The sequence below is a fragment of the Mustela nigripes genome, chromosome 15, assembly GCF_022355385.1.
Source record: "Mustela nigripes isolate SB6536 chromosome 15, MUSNIG.SB6536, whole genome shotgun sequence".
Classification (NCBI taxonomy): domain Eukaryota; kingdom Metazoa; phylum Chordata; class Mammalia; order Carnivora; family Mustelidae; genus Mustela; species Mustela nigripes.
Genome location: NC_081571.1, coordinates 71,881,064 through 71,898,771, shown reverse-complemented (window position 1 = coordinate 71,898,771; position 17,708 = coordinate 71,881,064). Strand labels below are relative to the sequence as shown.

Below are 17,708 nucleotides of genomic sequence, written 5' to 3'. Positions count from 1 at the left end.
CTCCTCAAAATCCTTCTCTTTCTCCAGCCCTATCTTTCTAATCTTCATAAACAAACTTCTGGACAGTTGCCTGCTCATAAATTTTCACTTCCTTGATCCACATGCTCTTCAACCTTCTCCAAGTTGACTTCCATATTCAGATCTCTCCTCCAACTGCTAATGTCCTCAAGAACTCCCTCTTTCTGCAGTCAGTAGGATCTCTTCCATCTTCATCTAATGCGAATTTGCTAACATTTAGCACTTGGCCACTCCCTCCATAATAAACCACACTTTCCCCTTGGATTTCTAATAGCACCCCACCCCGTTCTCCCCTCCCACATGCACAGACACACACACACACTCTACATCTTACATGCTAGAGCTTTTCAGGACTCAGTTCTGGTTCCTTTTCATCTACTCTGTGCTTTTTCTGGGCCTATCATTCAATCCAGCATTTAAATACTATCTATAAGCTCAAAGCTTCCAAATTTATGCATCTACCTTCCCTCTTGAAGTTCTCTGCTCCGGCTCACCAATAAGCCAAAGCAATCCTCTTTCTAAAATGAATCTTATATTGGTCTGTCTGTACATCTCCACTGCCACTCTTCAGGTCCTGATCGCCATTATCTCTAGGCTGGGCCATGTCATGATGTCCGAACTGGTCTTCCTGCTCGCTTTTCTGTCCCCTGCCTACTCTGCTCCACTCTTCACCTTTCTAAATACAGGTCTCTGCTGGAAATGATTCACTGCTTTTTCATTGCGTTTAGGATAAAGACCCCCTATGGTTCACTCTCTGACTATCTCCCCAGCTCCATTCCAAACGCTTCTCTGAGGGCGGGCACCGTGACCCAGGCAGATTAGCCTTTCATTTCTTTGAACTGAACACATCACACTTTTGTCCTACTTTTGGGCTTCCCACAAGCTGTCCCCTGTGCCTGGAATAATCTTCGTCTCACTCTTTTCATCTTCCTGGTCTCAAGGTACGTATCAATTCTTTAGAAAAACCATTCCATTGTTCTTTTACCTATCTCCATCTGCCATTTATATCAGTTTATTATTTTCAAGCTTACTGAACTCTACTCTTCCAGTCGTTGGCCTTATAAAGCATTTAAGTTATATATTTATACTGACATTTATTGGACATCTCTCTTCCTCTCCTGTCAACTCTGGGAGGGCAGGACTCATGTCGGTCTAGGTTTCCGGGGCCCAGATTGACAGGGGATCAATCGGTTGAGTGAGGGTCCTTAGTCATCAGTGAGTGTAATGGGAGCACTTGGTTCCTAAAATGTATGAAAGCGCCTACCTCGTCAGTGACTTCATTTTAAAGAAAACCGTGGCTGGGTTCAAAGTCATCCCTATACAAATTCTGCTATTCTCTTGCATTCCAGTGGTGGGGGGGGGGCGCGGTTCTTTCCTGTGTCATGGCTGTGAATGTCCCAGGGTTGCAAACCACCACCACCAGCCTCTGTAGCCACGCTGACCTGGGACTGAACAAGTGACTTTAGCTTCAGTTCAGGATGTGGTTGAAATGCTTGACCAAATTCATGTGATGAGCCCCTCACCCACCGTGGTCTGAAAGTGATAAAAATATTAGAAATGCATAGCTTTGGCTGTGCATGGCTTTCTGACTCAGTGTCAGATTCTGCTCCCTGTCTTTTCTGCTCTGCACCCTCTTCCTACTCCTTCAGGACTTCGCTCTGCAGCTAACATGAACAGCTTGCAATCCCTCAAATACGTTCTGCCCAACCTAGGCTCTCCCCCGCCGGCCTGGGATGCTTTTCTGCCACTGCTAAAAATCTTCCTTTCCAAGTCCTAAGCAAATTTCTTCTCCTTCGAACAGTCGCTTCTTTCTCAATTTCCCTTGTCCCTATCACCCACTGCACCTGCTGACGGCCTGAAAACTCTGCTTTTCTCTGCACTCTCAAATAGCTTTGCAAGTGGCCCAAGGGGCCCTTGACGCTCAGCACTGTATTGGTTTTTCCTAGTTCTGAACTCCTTTGTATTCTCATTACTGGGTCTGGAAGTCAGAACTTTCTCTGTGTTCAGGAACTGATTGCCCAATTAAGGGGGGGCATAAATTTTGCTATCATTGTACACGTTCAGTTTCCACCAAACACGGACAAATCTTTCACCAAGGTGTGTGATAGAAAACCTTATGTAACCTTATGATTTCGGATCATTAGGCAATAATAATACTAGCGCTTTTCCTTGTTTTACTTATGCTGTGCATGCAAGCTAATGAAATAAATCAAAGAGGGACTCAGTGGGTCTTTCTGTTCTGAGCAGCTGAAGCATTCCATTAAGGCACTAATTCTATCCACAGAAACTTCTCAACTGTTCTCTGCTGCGGTTGCACAAATATTTCAACTCTTGAGTCTGTGAGTCAGGATTCTTTGCATATTTCCACGCATTATGTATTCACCCTGCAGCACAGACACACGGCCTCAGTTTTCCCGTCTGCAAAATGCAAATAGTCATGCCCGCCACTGGCAGAACTATCTTGAAGAATAACGAGACAATGCCTATAAGAACACTTACAGTAACATGATAAACCTGTCAGAGAAATGCCGAGAATTATTACCCTGCTGTTTTTGTGAGTGTGTGTGGTTTCTGCCACTGGCCTAATGCAGCGAAGAGAAAGTATTAACTCCTGGATTAAAATAATCCCTATCAAAAAAGGAGACAAGGAAAAGTCTCACCCACTACCAACGTGCTAGGGCATCAGCCAAGGTGATAATTATATAAGCATGGTTTTGGAGAAGAATCCCATATTTTGAAGAGTGTTTTATATTCCTATCTCCACATCCCGGAGGCTGAATTCCTAAAATCCAAATTCACATGGTGTCAATGTATGATATCGTATATGACATACGATATACGTATGTCATATATGATATCATATACCGTATGATGGCAAAACTCCACTGTGTGGAAGAGACGGCAGGTGGACTGACTGTGAGGCTCACGTCCCACGGTCTGCAAATACTGACCCCTTATGTCATACACCTGCAACGAATTCAATGTGATATACTAATTATACCTCAGTGCAAAAAAAAAAAAAAAAAAAAAAAAAGAAGAAGGAAAAATTAGGGATCTTAAAAAAAACAACCCCCAGATTTTCACTATGAATGGCCTTTCAGAAAAGGGTAACCTCCAGGAGTATGTAAGATGTTCCATGTTTCATATATATGATCATTGTTGACAGAAAGTACTTACAGAAAAATCAAAACCTGTCCGTTTAAAAATAATGGGCCCATCTTCTACCAAATTGCAAAAATGATTTTTGAACATCGTTACTTAATTTGCAGAGATTTAAGACAACGGTGATTAACAATGAATGATTATAGTCATTACTGTTTTAAAATTGAGTTGAAATGTGGTTTATGAGTAAGAAAGCCCAAAATAAAACTATAGCCAAAACAAACACTGAGATTTCTGTTGGGGATTTAAATGGGGGAACGATTATGCTAATTTCTTTTTGATTAAATTGTTTTCTCTTTCATCATTTAAGAAAAACATGGGAAAACTTCTTAGAAGCTGAAATACCGTTTCAAAGCACGATAGCCATGTAGCTGTTCACTATGATACTGATATCATGTTACAGATGGAAACACTTATAATTCATGGAATGAAATAGGCTAGAACCCACTTTTGGGCTCCCAAAGTCCACACAACCCTGGGCTGCCGGACAAACTGGGACAGTTTTTTAAAGGATCCACCAGGGGGCAGAAGTGCACAACCACAGCAGCCCATACAGCCTCCCGGTCCTAGATGCAATCATTTCATCAATAATAATCAGGTCATTGCATAAGGGATGTTTATCCATTCTTGCTTTGGAAGTCTTTAAACGGTTTCCAGGTGAAAGATTTTTTAAATGAGGATTCCTACAGTGATTTAACAGAGCTGTCATTATTGGACTGAAGTGTTAAAAATGAGTTAGAGGCCTTCAGACTTTCACACAACTTAGGTCCGAGGTTTCAAAGGCATTGCCAGGAAATGGTAGTGAAACTGCTACCCAATCTCCAGAAACACATTTGTCCATTGATGCTTAACCCCTCGGTACATTCCTCCCACATTCTTTTCTCCTAAGATATCTAGTGATGAGATTTATGAAGTAAGACACTCAAGGAAATCATAGAAGACCTCGAGGTAAGTTAACCCACTATAAATTATTTTACAAACATGTTACATCCAGTGGATTACAAGTACAAGTCCTGCGGTGCTATAAACCTGCTCTGAAATGTCACTGGCTAAGGCTGTAATCCACCAGGAGGGAAGCCCAGTTAAGCACTGACAAAGAGACTCACCCTACAGGTCTGTAAGTCTCCTTAAGAGAAGAGCAGAAGTGAAATATGAGAACTAAACACTAAGAACAATTTGCTTACATGACTTATATGTTTACTATAATAAATATCATTAATAGGTTGATCACTGTTTTCAAAGTATAGTTTTTATACAAAAAACACCACAGAAAAATTTCTTCTACTCCCTCCTATATTAATTCCTAATAGGCTACAGGATTTAAAGAGAAGGATAATAGACCTGAAAATTCCAACCACGTGGATTAGGACCAACAAGCTCTTTGTGATAAAATTGTTGTTCATCTGTATTTACCTTCGAGTCACTCTCAAGGGGTGACAATTTGGACTTCAAAACTAAGAACTGAATGGACAGTCTCCTCACAAAAGCCCAAATCATTCTCTGGTTCTTTATTTTTTGAATACTAGGAAATTTTATTTATTTTGAGACTATTGTCCTGCTTCTCACGCAGACCAAGGAAGTCAAAACCATGATCCATTTAAGGTGACTCTGTGTTAGATGGTGTACGTAGGTCTGTGGTCGGGGAGGTGGGTGAAAAATGGGGGAGGGTTACCATGCATTATGCCTTTGTTTCTTCACTTCTATCTGCTGGTTTATAAGTCTGCCAAGCTCTACGGAGGACTCTGTGATGCCACGTGTGGAAGCTGGGTAGTGCCATGTCATGGGACGTTGGCTGGACTGGTCACAGGGACACTAGGTGCCGGCTCTTTGTGCCACCTTGGGAAGTCACCTCCCACTTAGGGGGCCTCAGTTTTGTCATCTGTAAAACAATCGCCTGCCTGAGGAGATCATGAAGAATCCTCTAAGCTTCAAGATTCTGTGATTAACAGAATTCATCTCTTAGTGGAATGATGCAGTTAATGGACCTTAGCAGTTACTGTTATCAGGCATTGGCTTAGAAACCGAGGATACGAGCTCTATCTACTTGTGCGCTTGGTGAAGTTGAGAAGGATGGCGAAAGAGAGAGGATGAATGTCAAATATGAATAGAGGACTGCTTTAATTTGAATAGCCTTGTCTTTTTTTTTCTTTTAGTGCTCGGAACAGGAATAGAAAAAAAAAAAACAGGTTAGTACTTACTGCAATTACTATTTTTAGGTCATTCAGGGTTAAAGACAAATCTCAATGGTCACACAGAAAAAGTCTCGTTGACATAAACGATTTTACACAGCATGTGTAAATGCGAGAAACCAAAAGGCCTCCCTGTTCCCTGCCTCTCACGGGTTCGGCCTGTCACTGGACTCTACAAAATACTTGGCTGTAGGAGCCGAGCAGCCTTTCGCTCGCATTCCGAGCACAGTACAACTAGCTCGATAGCTTAGGACAATGACGAGTCTCAGGCTGTACTGACTGTACCTTTCCAAGCAAACTAGATGCCACCGAACAGCTTAAAGGAATGAGAAGGAAGCACATGACCAGAAGGGCACACGGACACGGACTTGGAACTGTCGGGGCACGCACCTGTCGGGATAAACGCCGCGTGCTGCTGCAGCTGCGCACTGGTGAGAGCCTGCTGGTAGTGCAAGACGCTGGGGTTGAAGACCGTGCTGGCACCGTTGCTTTTTTCAAGTGCTTGTCTCTTTGGTAAGGGATGAAGAGCACCAGGAGGAAAGGCCTAGAGGCAGAGAATGGGATAAGACATGTATAACTCAAAGTAACCACACCTCCAGGGTCCGCAGAGATCATCAACTACGACATTCTTTTTCAAAATGACAGCTAAGGAGATGCCTGTGCCATGCACCTTAATTTAAACAGCGGCAATGTCGGGTGAGTGAGGATTCGTTATTGGAGAGCGAAAGCATGATTTCTGTAACCCAAAACGGTGGCATCTCAACTAAGGAAAAGAAAAACTATCAAGCAACACCAACAAAATAAATAAATAAATAAAGGGAAAAAAAATTTAAAAATGTTTTCAGCTTTTAAAATGAGTTAAACTACTCTAAGGGATGGGGGGAGAAGCATTTGTGTTATCATTAATACCTATTCTCTTCGGTAACTAAACAGCAATTGCTTGGATTTAGAGGTTAATAAGAACTATAAGGAACATTTTCCGAGGCAAGTAATATAAATTTGCTTCACTCTTTTGGAAAAGGTATTAAAATTTGTTAGGATTAATTTATTTCACATATTACATATGGAAATGAGATGGCTAAACACCTGATTGAATTTTCTCCATTAATCAATAATAATGATTGTCTGCAACCAATTTTACAAGAAATACAAATCTCAGATGGTTCTCTGAAAAGCTACATGCAAAGCGAAAGGTGAAAGGTCAAAGTACCAGGTCTACAGATGCTTCGAGAGGTCGCTTCATTGCTTTGGCAGTCGACTGAGTCTTTTAATAACAGGCAGCGAGCACATGATGGCAGTGGGCCAATGGGATTCAAGCGAATTAACATACAGGTAAACAGCAAGCAGAGGTGCATCATGGGAACGGCATTGCATTGTGGATAGGTGAGAAGGAAAAAAATATTCTGAATGCAATATACAACGTACAAAACACTAGGCATGCACAACAACAAAAATGTTCTCTAAAGAAATGAATATTACACCTTAAATTAGTATCGAAGCAAAAATGCATCTACTATACCTTAGTTAAAAGCATATAAGAGAGTAAAATATAGATGTTTGAAATTCAGGAAAGTTAATTAAAACAGCAGCTTGCATACACACCATAAGCATTTTTTATATTGCTTCAGAAAAAAATGCAAAACTTTCGAGGGCCATAGGACTGAAGAACTTCTGATAAGTTAGTTTTCGAATGTAAAGTAATGAATGCACTAAGTATAAGATCCAAGTCAAAAATAAAAGATATTTTTTTCAAATTCTGTAAAAATAATTTTTAAGGAAGACCTAGCCTAACAAAATGAAGTGGCAAACTGAGACAAGAAATTCAGGCAAAAAAATATTCAAACACAAGATTATTGAGGCAAAACTGTTTGGGTTTGGATCTTAATTTTTTGTCTGAATCGTGTGGATAATTGTCTCAATTCTTCTCTTCAGTCTGCTAGCATGAATCTGGCAATGAGGGAGCAGGTTCCAAACTTGGGTTTTGAATTTGAATAGTAAGTTTCTCAAATTTCCCATTCTCGATCCATTGTACTATTTCTACCGACTAACTTATCATCCATTCTGTTTTCTACTACATTTGAAATTGTAATTCAATTTATCTCAATCAACTTACCGGATTACATTAAGAAAATACCATTGAAAAAGGTATTTTGTGTTCTCGGTTATCAGAATCATTTATACTTAATAATTCTGTGTGTACTTTGAGTTATAATCAGTGACCAACCCAGTTAATGAGAAGTGGAACTCTCAGCTAGAACAACAGCTAAAAATAGCAAATAGCTAAAAAAAAAAAAAAATAATAATAATAATAAAATAAAAATGTAGAAAAGAACTGCTTGAAATACTAGATGGAAAATAATATTTTTATAACATACTTTGGGGCAGATAGTCTCATTTAAACAGCTGAAATAATAACAAAGATTGATTGAATCTTCACCACAATGAAACAATTTTCCTAATCCTTGATAATTGCTGTAAAAGATGGAAAAACTCTATGATGGAATTCTGTGAAAAAAAAAAAAAATCAAAGGAATAGCTCCAATGCAAATAAAAAATGAAATACCCCTTTTCTATGTGTAGCACAATAGGTAAATCCCTAAGGTTTGTGTAATCAATACAAATTGTGATATTCTAAGGTTCTGAGTTGGAACTACAGCATCTGACATAAAGTGGGACAGTACTAAACTCTCAGAATGGGAAACAATGACATTTTCCTTTGCAAATCAAGGGCTTTTCATCATCATTCGATGATTCAGGATCAAAAGTACAGAGCTGACAGGAGGTAAGTTAAAGATGGGGGGCAGGGTGGATAGAAATAAAGTGGGTAGGGCAAGGATTGAAGGCAGAGAAGAGATTTAGAACAGCCAACAGAGACAAGTTTTGGAAGCATCTTAAGAGAGGCCATATAAAATCAGTGTTCTGAAAGTAGGGTCACAACATTTCTAAAACCCAGAGAGCTCCACAATAAGAAAGCTTATTTGTACTGGACAGTCGTTCTTCAGATAGAAGTTCTCCATTACGTGACTCCCATGACCCCATGTTCATTTAAAATCTTTGGTTGCTCTAGAGTTTTTAGATTGCTAAAGAATGCAATTCTTTAAGCTTAAATTAATCTGTGCTAACTATATAAGACTGGGCAGCCTGTTCTCCCAGAGTGCTCTGAGCACACCAGCCCGGAATCATTTTGGCCTCAACCTTCTAGAACTGAGTTCTCTTCTCTTTTCCAGTTCTGGGGAGTTTGAGAGCCAAAGCTGCTGTTGGGTTGATTTTGTCTGCTGGGCTAACTGGAAGACCGAGTATGTCTCCAAAGGCTGGTATTTATGAACAAAATTTCAACTTAACAACGCATCACTTAATGAAGTCTCTGAGTAGGAAAAGAAATATTAAATATTTCTCCCTAGGATAATCACCTGGAAGGTTAATATTCTTTTTTTTTCCCCTGATCTTAGGTTGATGAAACTTAATGTCCACAGAAATTAGAATAATCTAGAAATGTGAAAAAACTGAGAGCTTTCAGCTGAGCTGGACGGCAACAGCTTCTCCTTTTCTCCCACTGCATAGCGTGGGTTATCTTTACTAGATGCATATGTCGGGTCTTTTCAAGGAAACGCTAAGGTTCTGGAGGGTTGAATATACCTGTCAGTATCTTGCACACCTCATGCTTTAAAGCACATGTGTAGAGTGTATTTTTCAAAAAATCTGGGTGGATTAATAATCGCATTATAATATGGTTTTGGGGCGCCTGAGTGGCTCAGTGGGTTAAGTCTCTGCCTTCGGCTCAGGTCATGATCTCAGGGTCCCGGAATCACATCCCACACCGGGCTCTCTGCTCGGCAGGGAGCCTGCTTCCTTCTCTCTCCTCTCTTGCCTACTTGCGATCTGTCTGTCAAGTAAACAAATAAAATCTTTTAAAAAATGATTAAAAAAATATGGTTTTGTAGTACACAGACATTCTGATCTAGCGGATATCTTTGGCATAGCTATTTGGCTACACTGAAAGGTCCTCAGGCTCAGACTAGACTCGAAAATCACCGAGCCTGGTGGGTCTTGGGAGCTTTCGTAAGTACCTAAGCAGAGAAAGTGGTTCTCTTTAGTTGAGCCTCTACTCTGTGTCAGTCACAGGACATCCATTTTTGCTGGCCTCACCAACATTTTGGATGCCCTGCCCTCTCTGCACCCTCTGAAGTTTTATGTACAAGCAGCCAGGTTTTCCTTTCTCTGAGTCAAAGGACAATCCAATTGCCAGTCAAGGCGTGCCAATCAAGGGCCCATGCTGGGCATTAGGGGCAAAGACCAAATCTGAAGAAGTCAGAAAACCCTAACGACAGTGATCAGAGCTGCCATTTTGATGCGGAAGAAAGGGATGTGGACACATAGGATGGAATTCAAAAGTCCTTTATATGTTTTCTTGGACAGTTGAAATTTCTCTAGCTGATGGCAGCTGGTCCTGTTTCCTTTTACAAAATAGGAATCTGTGTAGCCCCATTTGGAGTGTGTGAAGAAAGACTGCTTGCTTGAAGATCAGATACCCTTTGTGTGAAAATTACCAAAGAGAAGCTCTGTCTGGCTTATTTTCACATTAAAAAAAAAATCTGGTGAGGATGATGCTCAGGTTTTAAGATGTATTGTGAAAGAATCGGGCTCCAAAGGAAATAAATGTCTCCTTTTCTGGAATCAAAGCTTTAAGTGCGTTTTCAGGGTCCAATTAATCAAAAGAAGGGGAAATCCCTGGACAATAATACAAACTGCATTACAGAAATTCTTTGTGTTGGGAGATGGAGCCCAGGTGAATGGAATACTAATATCTTCTGACGGCAATCATCACTCCCATTTGTTCTTTTAAATAAGGAAATAAGAGGGTTTTTTCAGTGTATTGAGTAATCTTGCCGCTGGAGCAGGAATACTTCGACTTTATCCAGCTGCATTGAGGCTGGTTCAAATGAGCCTCTTGCTTCAACTAAAAAGACATGACAGATTCAGTAATTTTCATGTCACTGTCAGAAAGAAGCTGGCTTTTGTCCTGAAACTATATTCCTTTGGGTTGTCTCTGAGGATGTTGGAAGATCCCCTGAAATATCAGAACTCCAAATTTGGGCACAGTATGACAGTCCCGGGAACTATGGTAACTAAATATCCTGACATCCACGGCAGTAACCTCCGCGCCCCTTGACGAGTATGATGTGCCAGTGTGTGGAAGAGCGCTGGGCAGGGCGCGCAGAGGGGTACAGGCTGGGTCTTTGAATATATCAGGTCGAGGAATGACATGTTGGGGTCAATGGTCATTTCTTCTCTTCTCCCCGTCACCCACCACTGACCTTTATGGGCTGCTCTGTTCCTTTGGTGACTGAAGTGTATACTGATCGTGGATGTTCCTCTGGGTGCTTCTCATAAACCAGCAGATACAATCAAGGCGCAGAGAAAATCAGGGCTCAGTTCTCCGGTCACGATTAGTACCAGCGGTTTGTTGTGGCAACAGGTATTTGAGGTATAGGAACTAATTTTTTTTTATACCCTCAGAATCTCATCTCCTACCCCAGTGACCAGCGCTGGCTATTGTGAACCAGACTGAGCCAATCATGGCATGATATTTTTCTAACCATGAAGACAGCCACCAGAATAATCTTTTCTTTTTTTTCAGAATAATCTTTAACTGCTCTTTAGTTGTCCGTTTGTTTGTTTTTTCTCATTAGAACTGCTGTAGAAGATGCTATTTTCCTCTCCTGTCAGAAAACAGAAGAATGTGTCCCCACAGGAGTCTAGACCCATGGTCACTGTTGCATTGAAGACAGAGCTGATATGCCAAGGGAAGCAGAAAAGAGTAAAAAAAAAAGCGAGTGAGAGATCTACTGATTTTCCAGTTTCTGGATCAGGTGCCGCTAATCTCTATTCGACTTCCCTTTGGAGAGCACCACATGAAATCTAACTTTTTAATTTAAGCTACTTCAGTTGGGTTTTTGTCTCTTGCAGCTGGAGTCCTGACTAGCCCTGGGGACATACCCTTGGTACCTAGTTATGATTTATAATGTCAGCGCAGTGGAAAAAAATGTGCCTAACAATCCTAAAATAATGATTACAGCGGAAAGTTTTATTTCTTATACGATGAGGTCTTCACTAACAGGATGGTAAGACAGAGTCCATATTAGAGAAATAAACAAAAGACCTTCCTTGCTTGCTTGAAGTGTTCCTTTCTCATCAGCATTAAGTAAAAGATTTACTCCTTTGTATTCTCAATACCGGATCTGCAACCCAGAACTTACTATGTGTTCCAGTTCCACCTCCACAGCCCCCACCCCCAGCTCTATTCTCAATTATAATCAGTTTTGCCAACTGCTCTTTTAACTACAACAAAAGAGGGAGGATTCCTCTGTATTGCAGTTAGAAGATCGTGTTTTAAAGTATATCTTTCATCTCTGAAGTCCTATCTGTTTCTTCTAAGGAAGGACTGCCCACTGGGTCCCCGCTGGACCCCATCGTGCATTTCCATCATCACCGAGGAGCACTGTTACTCTCACTTACTCAACTCCAAGCTCCTCAAGGGCAAGAAAATCTGCTTAATTTCTGGATGCTCCCCAGCAAGGGTCCAATGCATGTTAGCTCTCATCACATGTTTTGAATGAATGAATGAATGAATGAATGCACAGTGTCTATCCAATAGTATAATAGGCTTCTGATAAGCCAGCGATCTCAACTAAAGCTAATGAGCAATTCCTACCACCTAGAGGGATGGCTCGCAAACTGTGCCGCACACTGGAATCCCAGGAGCGTTTTCAGAAAAGGCCACTGCCCAGGCCACACCCAGACCAGTAAAATAAGCAACTCTGGGCGAAGGGGCCCATATTGGAACCTCTCAAGACCCTTCAGGTAATTCCAGAATACAGCCAAGTTTGAGAACCAGGGTTCTAGGCAGGTGCTTGTCCACTGTTAACGTGTATACAAAACACCTGAGGATATTTTAAAATTGGAATTCAAATCCCAAAGGGCTTGGGTAGGGCTGAGGCTCTGGGGCTGTAACAGATTCCCCAGAGATGAGGAGGAAGACGAGGAGGAGGCAATGGAGGAGGAGCAGCAGGAGGAAAACACGGAGGAGGCAGAGGAGGAACGGGAGGGAAGCGGAGGGCAGGAGGCGGTGGCAGCTGGTTTCCAAGGGACAGTACAGTGACTCAGGAGGCGGGGCTGGGTTACAGCCCCCCCCCCCGCCGCCCCCGCCCCCTTTTTAAAGCACCAGTCGGTAGAGCTCCGTTTTCCTCTGTTTGCAGACTTGATGTTCTGCACACAATTTCGTTTAGGGGGAGAAAGTTTGAAGGAAAGCGGGGGAAACAGGAGCGGGCTGAGCCAGTCACTGCGGGTCACCTGTTGCTGGCCGCTGCGCTCCGCGGCAGGGCTCAGCCACCCTTCCCTCGCCGGGGCGGCCCGGGCCCCGCTTCCCGGGGGCTCCAGGCGGCGGCCCACCCGGAGGAGGAGGAGGAGGAGGAGGGGGAGGAGCAGCAGCCCGGGGCCGGCTCGCTACGGGGCGGGGTGGGTGCTGGCGGCTCGCGGGGGTGCCCTGCGCCTGAGGGATTTACTTATTGTGCTGAAGAAGGGAAGGAAGGGGGGAAACAAAAACAAAACAAACCGGGGAAAACACCAACAGAACTTAGGCAGCGGAGCAGCGGGGATGGCAGCCTTCCCTAGTTCCCGGCGTTGGGGAGAGCGTGGGCCTCCCGCGGGGCGCCCCGCGGCTCCCCGGCCCGGCGCAGGAAGGTGCGCGGCGGGCGCGCCCCACTTACCATGACTGTGGCCGCGGCCGCGGCTGCCTGGGCGGCCACCGCCGCTTGGTTGGCTTGGTGCTGCGCAGCTTTGATTTTGGCCTGCAAGTGTGCAGGAGGGTGAAAATATTTGCATTTCTCCCTCATGCAACGCCCCTTTATGTAATCCATACAAACGGTTACGGTGTTGTCGTTTGTGTCGATCATGGTGCTGTCTGCGGGGTGTGCAAAGCGGCAGTCGGTCTCCCCCCGGGCACAGTTTCCTCGCTGGAACTCCCTGCATACCTAGGACACGGGGGCGAGAAGAGCGCAAGATGCAGAAGGAAGCCTGAGCGCCGCCGGCGCAGCCATTTATGTTTAAAAAAAAAAATTTTTTTTTTTTTTTTTTAAAAAGGAATAAATGCTTTTCCTTTCTTTTCATGGTGGCTTTTGTGCCATTTCCATACAAAATCTGATTGTCAGGGACTCAACCAGGATCAAACTGATGAGTTTGGCTGCGCCCTCTTTTCTGAAGTGAGACTCTGGATTGAGAAAATGTCAAAAGTCTGCAGTTGGGCTAAAATCATGAAAATCAACAAGGCCTCCCTTTATCTCTGGGTAGTGTGCGTATCTCTGTATCTACTTTACAATAATTAGGACACAATGTATGCGTATATGTATCTATAGATAGTATGGAATTTGGACATGTATGTCCATATCCAAATCTCCTCCTGTCCTGAGGACTCTGGGACACCACAGGCTTGCTGGATCACAGACCGAGCCCCTAGGGCGGGGCTGTACAACTCCAGACAGAACTGGGGGAAACAGACTTGTTCCTCCCCTGAGGATGGGCACTGGGTGGGGTGAAACTAAATACCCCTGTTTCCCTCTAGGTCTCCCCTGCTCTACAAAGATAACTTACACTTACAGTCCTTAAGTCAGAACTATTGTACCTAAGATGCTGAAACTTGCATTTTAAGCCACTCTGTTACTGTTTTTGACAGCACAGACAGAAAGGAAAGATAAAAAGGAGAGAAGTAAGTGGAGGAGAGTAGGAACAGTTTGAAGTGATGTGTTGCTGTTGCTTTTACAGTCCGTAATCCTTAGTTATCCTGAAGTCTCGGGTACTAGAATGTTCCATCCTCTAAGGATACTGGTGGATCAAAAGTTTACCATGTAAAGAAAGTTTTGTTGAGAATTTAAGGAGTATTCTTAATTCTGCCCTGAATGTCAACAACATAAGATGACATGGAAAATAAATAGACAAGATAATTATATTTATAAAATATCAGTAGCAGGGCAGAACTAATAGTAAAATTGTAAGTTATTTCCCTTTTAGGCTCTCATTCCAAAGTCAATATGTTGAAGTGGTGGTTGGCATCCTGACCATCAGTGACGTCATACGAAGTGTCACTAACGTGACAGACGTGCTCCACGCAAGTCAAAGGGGCTTGCAAAATACAGTTTCACTGACCAGTGGCCAAGAGAGTTTGAAGGGTAAGCAGATAGGTCACAAAACTGCTCCTTCTTTCCTCCTGCTTTGGCTACAAGCCAATATTCCATCTTTAGTTCATAAAATGTACAAAATAAAAATTACTCAGCTGTTCCCATCAATTCTGAGTCAGCCTTCCTCTCAAAATGCAATCCTCCAGTCTGAGACTGCATTGGAGGTGCAGACCGGCCATCAAACGTTTTCCAAGGGTCTCTGTGCGTGGCCAACTTCATGCCTAGTTTGAAATAAACTCTAAGCTGCCCTGCTAAAGTCACTGTCAATTATTTTTCAATGTCTTTGTCTACTAGTCCTGATGGGGAGGAGGATTTGTCCCCAACTCGGCTGATTTGATTTATTTTCTAAACCACACATTCGGAAACTGAACACTAAAGCTCCAAGGGTCCAGCAGGTGGAGCCCCAAACACTTTTGCAGACCATGAAAGGTCTGTTCTATACTCAAAGGGGCTGGCTGGATCAAAACAGTACTGTTAGGGAACTATACTTTTCGTTTGGGGATCCATAAACTCCAGATTGAAGCTGATATTAGGGAGCCACATTTTACTGCCCTCAAGAATTAAGTGGTAAATATTTATAATTAAAAAAATTTTTATTGGGTCAATATTTAAACAAATGCACCTTGAAATAATATTCTCCAGTGATCCAACATAAGCACAGTGAACATCCTAACTGTATATACATCACCTAACAACTCTAATGGGTAATGGCATTAAAGGAGCTTGCTGAAAAATCTACGAGAATCTTTACGTACCTGTATAAAATGCTCTGTTAACTATCACAGCATATAGTATGTAAGATAAATCCTCTAACTCTGATGAAAGAGAAATGTTACCCCATAAAGGCTGGCTTGACTCATGACTTAACAGTTATGTTCTATAAATACATGACCTTGTTTTCTTGACTTTTATAGAACACTTGAACTTAAAGAAAATATCTCAATTGATAATTAAATTGGCCCAGCTTCCAGTTCCCCTGCTTACCAACAATACAGGCAGAGCTGAGATTCTGGAACATACCAATAGAACCATATTAGTTCTTAAAATATTGACATATGATCACACCAAGTGGTCAACAGTCATGGTTCTACTTACTCCCACCCCTGTGCCCAAGTGTCCCCCTTGGCCTGACTGCTGGACCCCTGATTTGCCCATTCTCAGACCTTTCCAGGATCCATCAGAGGTTAATGCCTGGCACCTGGAGGCCTTCAGGAGCCATCTCTGTGGTCTACACAGTGATTGACTGATAGTTCCCTTGGTTGTTCAATATTTTGCCCCTGAACACACATTCCTGGTCGGTAAATTTTGTTTGTGCTAAGCTAATTCTTTTCCTACAGACTCATTTCCTTTATAGTCTGCCTTAAATGGAAACCATAGAATTACGAATGCAAGGCTTTTAGACAAATGTGTGCGCGCGTGACCGTGCACATGGCTGTTGCAAGACTGAATGAGTATCTTACAAGGGTTCACTTACATAGAAGTACACTTCTACCCCAAATGCATCTCAAACCACAAATATAATTGAAGTACCTCCAGCTTGTCAGTCCTGAGAAGTTTCTGAGTTGCAGTTGAGCCCGGGACCGTGACGGGTGGACTTCCGGGAACAATAACGGGTGTGGTGGGTAGAATTTCCGTTGGGACTAACCCAACTCCAGGGGTTACAGGTGCTAAGTAAGGAGCAAAGCTAATCGCCGTGTTTGTCCCTATGGCGGGACCTACAGGAAAAGTGGGCTGTTAAAGGAAGACAACATAGGACAAAGATTTCTTTAGAATAAAACTTTAAAAAATCACCAGCAATTCATCATAGACAAGACTCTTTGTGTACATAAACCGGTATCTGCGAAAGCTCATTAAGCTTCCTTGTTTTGTCTTGCTTAATAAAAATGAAAGCCATATAGATCCTCTATTCCTAAAACCATACCAAAAAATCATGGGAGAACATTGTAGAAACCTAATTACAGTGAACAGGTTAAACTTTTATTTCTATGAAGGTGTTCTCAAGAAAAGAAAATACAAATTCTCGCTTTAGTTGCTCATCATTCCAAACACTGGATGTTAGGGAGTAAAACCTATAGAAGGCTGACTCCAATTCTCTCCTTTCTCCTCCAGGGCTCTCAAAAAGGGTATGAATAAAGGAAAAACCTTGAATGGTGCCTGATTTTCCAGTTGATCAAGTTTGTACATTCTCAAAAAGTGGGGATTATTTGGGGCTGTATTTTCTCAAACTCACCAGCATGTTCCCGTAGCCCATCTCTAGCACACACGTATCCCAGTGTCCATAGGCAATGTTCATGGAAACCTGCTATTTCATGGTCCAGCACATCCATGTCTAGATCCAACCCTCCCTCCCTAAAGGTTTCAATGGAAGAGCATCATTTGGCCAATTTCTCAACTGGCCAATTTTTCAAATGGCCATTCAAAGTTAGTTTGGTTTCCTAGGTCAAAATCAGCACAGCCATGATAAATGCATTCCGTACCTAATTCAACTTCTCTATCCCTACACTCCTTGTCCACAGCTAAGAAGAAATACACTAAGGCGTCCATAAGATGATTATTTTTAAAAGTTCCCCCTAAAAAATACACCTCTCAGAAAGGAAATAATATAAGAGAACAAGAAGCTTTGTCTGACTCTTCTAGAACCAGTGTTAAAAACTGAAGATGTTGGGATGCCTGGGTGGCTCAGTTGGTTAAGCAACTGCCTTCAGCTCAGGTCATGATCCCAGAGTCCTGGGACTGAGTCCCGCACTGGGCTCCCAGCTCAACGGGGAGTCAGCTTCTCCCTCTGACCTTCTCCCCTCTCATGCTGTCTCCCACTTTCTCCCTCTCTCTCAAATAGAAGAAATCTTTTAAAAATATATTAAAGAGAAAACTGAGGGTGCTGAAAATTTTTCTTAGAATAAATTTTACACATTGGGGCGCCTGGGTGGCTCAGTCAATTAAGCCTCTGCCTTCGGCTCAGGTCATGATCCCAGGGTCCTGGGATCGAGCCCCACATTGGGCTCTCTGCTCAGTGGGGAGCCTGCTTCCTCCTCTCTCTCTGCCTGCCTCTCTGCCTACTTGTGATCTCTGTCAAATAAATAAATAAAATCTTTTAAAAAAATAAATAAAT

General features: G+C 42.6%; 1 protein-coding gene across 8 annotated transcripts in view; it reads right to left on the bottom strand.

The window, feature by feature from the left end:
* The window catches only part of MBNL2 (muscleblind like splicing regulator 2), a 155,123-nt gene that overhangs the window by 26,737 nt on the left and 110,678 nt on the right, over window positions 1-17,708 (bottom strand). For 4 of the 8 annotated variants that reach the window (XM_059377941.1, XM_059377942.1, XM_059377945.1 and 1 more), the window contains exons 4-7: window positions 16,130-16,330; window positions 13,136-13,399; window positions 6,580-6,633; window positions 5,760-5,913 (exon numbers count right to left, since the gene is read on the bottom strand). In XM_059377941.1, the coding sequence (XP_059233924.1) occupies window positions 5,760-5,913; window positions 6,580-6,633; window positions 13,136-13,399; window positions 16,130-16,330 (673 nt within the window). The remainder of the gene's footprint in view (window positions 1-5,759; window positions 5,914-6,579; window positions 6,634-13,135; window positions 13,400-16,129; window positions 16,331-17,708) is intronic. The other 4 variants (XM_059377944.1, XM_059377946.1, XM_059377948.1 and 1 more) reach the window with 1 other exon arrangement.